This window comes from Chiloscyllium plagiosum, chromosome 23, assembly GCF_004010195.1.
Source record: "Chiloscyllium plagiosum isolate BGI_BamShark_2017 chromosome 23, ASM401019v2, whole genome shotgun sequence".
Taxonomy (NCBI): domain Eukaryota; kingdom Metazoa; phylum Chordata; class Chondrichthyes; order Orectolobiformes; family Hemiscylliidae; genus Chiloscyllium; species Chiloscyllium plagiosum.
This window is the reverse complement of record NC_057732.1, coordinates 32319067-32325785: the sequence shown is the minus strand read 5'-3', so window position 1 is coordinate 32325785 and position 6719 is coordinate 32319067. Positions and strand designations below refer to the sequence as shown.

Below are 6719 nucleotides of genomic sequence, written 5' to 3'. Positions count from 1 at the left end.
ACTGGAGAGAGGCAAATGTAATTCCTCTCTTCAAGAAAGGAAATAGGGAAATCCCCGGCAATTACAGACCAGTAAGTCTCACGTCTGTCATCTGCAAGGTGTTAGAAAGGATTCTGAGGGATAGGATTTATGACCATCTGGAAGAGCATGGCTTGATTAAATGTAGTCTACACGGCTTTGTGAGGGACAGGTCATGCCTCACAAACCATATCGAGTTCTTTGAGGATGTGATTAGAAATGTTGATGAGGGTCGAGCTATGGATGTGGTGTATATGGACTTCAGCAAGGCATTTGGTAAGGTTCCCCATGGTAGGCTCATTCAGAAAGTCAGGAGGAATGGGATACAGGGGAACTTAGCTATCTGGATACAGAATTGGCTGGCCAACAGAAGACAGCGAGTAGTAGTAGAAGGAAAATATTCTGCCTGGAAGTCAGTGGTGAATGGTGTTCCACAGGGCTCTGTCCTTGGGCCTCTACTGTATGTAATTTTTAATTAATGACTTGGATGAGGGGATTAAAGGATGAGTCAGCAAGTTGCAGATGACACAAAGGTTGGAGGTGTCATTGACAGTATAGAGGGCTGTTGTAGACTGCAGCGGGACATTGACAGGATGCAGAGATGGGCAGAGAGGTGGCAGATGGAGTTCAACCTGGATAAATGCGAGGTGATGCATTTTGGAAGGTCGAATTTGAAAGCTGAGTACAGGATTAAGGATAGGATTCTTGGCAGTGTGGAGGAAAAGAGAGATCTTGGTATGCAGGAACACAGATCCTTTAAAATGGCCACGTAAGTGGACAGGGTTGTTAAGAAAGCATATGGTGTTTTGGCTTTCATTAACAGGGGGATTGAGTTGAAGAGTCGTGAGATCTTGTTGCAGCTCTATAAAACTTTGGTTAGACCACACTTTGAATCCAGTTCTGGTCGCCCTATTATAGGAAAGATGTGGATGCTTTGGAGAGGGTTCAGAGGAGGTTTCCCAGGATCCTGCCTGGACTGGAGGGCTTATCTTATGAAGAGAGGTTGACTGAGCTCGGACTTTTTTCATTGGAGAAAAGGAGGAGGAGAGGGGACCTAATTGAGGTATACAAGATAATGAGGGGCATAGATAGAGTCGATAGCCAGAGACTATTTCCCAGGGCAGAAATGGCTAACACAAGGCGTCATAGTTTTAAGCTGGTTGGAGGAAAGTATAGAGAGGATGTCAGAGGCGTGCTCTTTACACAGAGAGTTTTGAGAGCATGGAATGCGTTGCCAGCAGCAGTTGTGGAAGCAAGGTCATTGGGGACATTTAAGAGACTGCTGGACATGCATATGGTCACAGAAATTTGAGGGTGCGTACATGAGGATCAGTGGTCAGCACAACATTGTGGGCTGAAGGGCCTGTTCTGTGCTGTACTGTTCAATGTTCTATGTTCTATAAGTAACCATAGACCAGTTAGCTTACCATCTATTATTGGTAAAATGGTAGAATCTTATATAAAGAATATAATAGCAGAACATTTAGAAATGCATAATAAAATCAAGCAGAGTAAGCATGGCTTCATGAAGGGGAAATCAAGCTTTCTAAGTTTAATATAATTTTTTGAGGACACATCTAACATGATAGATAAAGAAGAATCAATGTAATATATTTGGATTTCCAAAAGGTATCTGATAAGTTACCACACGTAACTCTACATTATAAGCTGTGTCCATGGAATTGAGGGTAATGTTTTAACATGGATAGTGGATTGGGTAACGAGAAGACAAGGAGTTGAGATAATGGGAGCATTTGGAGGATAGCAGCTTGGAAGTAGTAGAGTACCACAGGGATCAGTGTTGGGGCCACCGTTATTTAAATAAATATGCATGATGTGAATGGGGAGCATGAATGTACTATAGCCAAAGTTACAGAAGACAAACAAAAGGTGGGAAGGTAATTGTTGAGGATGACACAAAGGAATTGTAGAGGGATATAGAAAGATTAAGTGAATGGGCAAAATTTGTCAGATGGAATATAATGTGGGAAAATATAAGGTAATGCACTTTGATAGGATGGGAAGACTGCCGAAAGCTACAGCACAAAGGGATTGCAGAGTTCTTGTTCATACTTATGAAGAATCTGGTATACAAGTTCAGCAGGTAATAGGGAAAACAAATTGACTGTTGGCCTTTTTTTTATAGGGGATGGAGTATAAATATAGGGAAGTCTTGTTAAAACTATACAAGGCACAATGAATATTTGGCTGTTACATTTATCACTCTGGTTAAAGTGACGTGCTGTGCCACAAGCATTTACTGATGGGCCTTTCCTTTCATTTTCAGATGTGACAGTGGCTTTGGAGGACGTAATTGTGTGCCCTTTCTTCCATTGCCATCAATTCTCAAAGACGACTTTAATGAAAAACCACACCCTGACATTTGGCCAGAAGTTCTTGGAGCAGAGCGAGGGAACTTGGATGGGGAGATCATCAAATCTGGAACAGCATTGGTCTTTAAAGGGGTTAGGATTTGTTATTGTTGCTTACACTGTGGTTGAAGATGTTTAAGACAAGGTACAAGCTCATGGAGATATATTTGAAAATTCATGGAGATTACAGTCACACTTCACACTATGCAATGATGGCAAACCAGGCCCCGCACTGGGAGCACAGTATTGTGACCTTGAGCTTTGTACTTTTGGCAAATAGAGTAGTTTTGATTTTTTAACCTGCAGTAATAGGTTTGACCAAGAATCCTGTATCTCATGACTTATTGCCAAATATCATTTATATCACAACACTATGTGCTAATGTTATTGAACATTTAAACCCTTCTTATTACTGGATACACCATATTTTACACAGTACCATTATTTGCAGGAGAGCTAAGACTGCCATATTTTCATTAATATCAACCTTGCTCTCCTTAATAATGATGTTTTAACCTTTGGCCTCGGAGTGCTTGCATATCCCCCTCTGTCCACACTTCATCTGGACTGCCTGCAATAATTCAATGAATTTAGTTTGATGGGCATTATCGGTGATAGGTTGGTGACATAGTGGAGACATTTTTGCTGGCACTCCCAGAAGTTGGGCAACCTCAGTCACTGCATAATGGATTTTGTCCATTCCATTGAGGTGGATTTGAAGGTTGAACCAATTCAAATATTGTAAAGTGTAGGAAATGTAATCTTTCCTTGTGTATTTTTTGTGGCTATCAGTTTAATGGAGTCTTGATAATCATCTAGGATATTGATGAATTTTTCTAATTTTGCTTCTGTGAGTCCAAATTCCCCATATGTCAACATAAATACAGAAGGTCATGTTACTGCATGACTGCATCACAATTAATGAAGGACCTAGTAAGAATGAATAACTAACCCTTGAGTATGAATGAGAGTAGCTGAGGTGGAATACCTCAAAACCTTTAAGAAGTACTTGGATGAGCATGTGAATTGTCATGACATTGAAGGCAATGGGCCAAGTGCTAGGAAGTGATGTAGATTTAGAGTAGATATTGTCAGTGCATATTCAGTGTGCCAAAGGTCTGCTTCTGCTATGATTAAATGAAACATTTCAAGAGCTTGGAAAAAAACATATTTTGATTCCCTACAGTTTAAATTTTCAGATAGCTCAATAAATTATTATCTTTGCTTTAGATTTCATCTTAAGCCAAAAATTAAAAATCATTTAAATGTATACTTATTTTTAAAATGTGAAATCTTTAGTCGGGAGAAAGTTAACATCCAGACTTGTGGAATTTGCTTCTCAGCAACCAGTGAATGTGTTTAGCATTAATTAGCAAGTTAGCCTGCTGTTAAAAATCCAGTTATTTCTCATTTAACTATATGTATCATTTTTAAAGGTTTCTTATAACAATTTTGTAATTGCAACTGGGAGAAACCTTTACAATTCCCCTTGTAAAGGTTTCTAGATTGTTCTATACTGATTTCTAGATTGTTCTATACTGTGCAGACTCCAGAAATCAGTTTCAATGGTGTACTGACAATTTCACTACTATTACCACCAAAAAAGAAGTTGATTATTAATTTGTCTCAAAGTAGTTGGCAGTTCTGGTGCAGGCATCAAAGGAAATTGTCCTTCTCACTCAAGAATAAACAAGAATTGCATGTCAACATATTGCATAATTTTAAATAAATGTATATCTTGTATAGCCCTGTATAGTTAATAAATTCTGAACCGGTTTGAACCCAATCAGATTTATTTCTGTTCATCAGCGTGCCATTTTACAGCAATGTTTACCAGACAGTTGGCTAAATCTACGCTATATTTCACCTTATGACAAAGAGGCTTTTGTTAATGCAGCATTGTGCACTCAAACCTATTGACTTCATCCATAAAGACTGAAGCAGGTCTAAATTTAATTGTAATTTTCACAAATGATCCAAAGTCATTTAGGGAAAAAAAACTAAATTTTATACATATTACTATACTCCAGAGCACATATGGTGCCGACTAGTCTGTGCAATGTCAGCTTCTTCGTGAACTGTAAGTGTGAGCTGTTATTTTATCTGCCCTGTTTCTGCCTAATTTCCTCGTAATAAAAAAAACTCTCTCAATAGATCATTTTTCATTTGCAGCTTTTGCTCCTAACCAGTACAAAAAAGCCACTGTCCACATTAGTCTGATATAATTTTGGTAGATCCTAACAATGGTGTAATTTAAGCACTAATCCGTGTCATGCGTCTGCCCCAAAAGGCATAAGATACAATTACTCTTTTGAAGACTGGTCTGATAGAAAATAATTCAGTGCCTCAACACTCTCAACGATGGTGACTTATAGAATTGCTATAAATAATACCTCATTTATCAAAGTCATTTTTGCTTTAAGTAGAAGGCAATGACAATAAAATGAAACAAATGAAGTATAATCCTTTGTGGAGTGCAGTAACCTTTCTGCCAAAAGTTAGATTTTAAATGGGAATAAAATTACTTTCACTTTATTGAATTGACATAGCAGATGTATTATGTTAATACTCTTAACACACTGCACTGTATTATTGGACACTGTTTCCTTCAATATTTAAATATAGATGAGTTAATTAAGATATTTGTTCATGTCAAATTATTTGTCGGTATTTTTGAAAGTAACAACAGATTCTCAAACTCATTTCTAAATTGCACTTTGCAGGAATGTTGTTAGCAATCTGTATGCTCTTTGTGCAACAACAATCTCATTTGTTCAAGCCACTCATTTATCTCTTTATTTCCTGCAGGAGGGATTGAGGATGTTGGTTTCCAGGGACCTGGAGTGTACAAACACTTTGTACATTCAATTCTCATTTAAGTTCATAGCTAAAGGTATGTTTTTCTGCTTTTTTGCCAGAATGTACAAAATCAAAAAGAATCTCAAGCAGTCAAAGTGTCTGTCAGTTTGAATATTCAGACTTCATGTTGCAGAGATAAAAACAATGTGGCAAATATTGTAAAGTATCTATATATGTATAAAATAAGTACATGAAATGGAGTGGAAGTGTCATAAATGCAGTAAATTAGTCAACATCTGAACGGACAAGACAAACTACTTTTTCAAGTTGGATCCTTCAGCAATTTTGGTTGTTTTTCCCTTTCAAGGAAAAATCAGAAAGTTCAGTTGTAATTTTTCTCACCCATTTCTATACTGTCTAGAAATCATTGACTGCAGGGCTACTGTGGCACTGTCACTAGTAACTTTTCTGTACCTCGCTCAATTAGATTAGATTACTTACAGTGTGGAAACAGGCCCTTTGGCCCAACAAGTCCACACAACCCCACCGAAGCGCAACCCACCCATACCCCTACATTTACCCCTTACCTAACACTACGGACAATTTAGCATGGCCAATTCACCTGACCTGCACATCTTTGGACTGTGGGAGGAAACCGGAGGAAACCCACGCAGACACAGGGAGAACGTGCAAACTCCACATACTCAGTCGCCTGAGGCGGGAATTGAACCCGGATCTCTGGCGCTGTGAGGCAGCAATGCTAACCACTGTGCCACCGTGCTGCCCACAAATGTCTAACTTCCATATGGAACCCTTACAACAACATGTCAATTAATTGCAGAGGGCATTGTGGACAATCCCAAAGGCCTCATTTATACTAGCAATGGTGTTTCTGAAATTACTTGCCCTTCCTCCAGGACAGCACGGGGTGTCCAGGTGGATGGGGTGTGTTGGAGGCAGGAGAAGGGGTCGTCAGAGGGTGGGCGAGAATCCTGGTTGAAGAAGTAGGTGCGGAGGCGAAGGCGGCGGAAGAATTGTTCGATGTCTCGCTGCGTGTTGAACTCGTTAATCCGGGAGCGTAGGGAAATGAAGTGAGGCCTCTGCTGAGGACTGATCTTTCATCCTCAGAGAGGGATAGTTCTGGAGGGATGGTGAAAACACTCCCTCGTCAGGTCCACACCCCCCATCAGCCCAACCTCCACTCCCGGCACCTTCCCCTGCAACCGCAAGAAATGCAAAACTTGCGCCCACATCTCCCCCCTTACTTCCCTCCAAGGCCCCAAGGGATCCTTCCATATCCACCACAAATTCACCTGCACCTCCACACACATCATTTATTGCATCCGCTGCACCCGATATGGCCTCCTCTATATTGGGGAGACAGGCCGCCTACTTGCGGAACGTTTCAGAGAACACCTCTGGGACACCCGGACCAACCAACCCAACCACCCCATGGCTCAACACTTCAACTCCCCCTCCCACTCCACCAAGGACAAGCAGGTCCTTGGACTCCTCCATCGCCAGAACATA

General features: G+C 40.3%; 1 protein-coding gene across 1 annotated transcript in view; it reads left to right on the top strand.

Annotated features, from left to right (window-relative positions):
- The window catches only part of reln (reelin), a 387698-nt gene that overhangs the window by 295507 nt on the left and 85472 nt on the right, over window positions 1-6719 (top strand). Inside the window, exons 36-37 of the mRNA XM_043713852.1 lie at window positions 2306-2483; window positions 5199-5283. Coding sequence (XP_043569787.1) covers window positions 2306-2483; window positions 5199-5283 — 263 coding nt within the window. The remainder of the gene's footprint in view (window positions 1-2305; window positions 2484-5198; window positions 5284-6719) is intronic.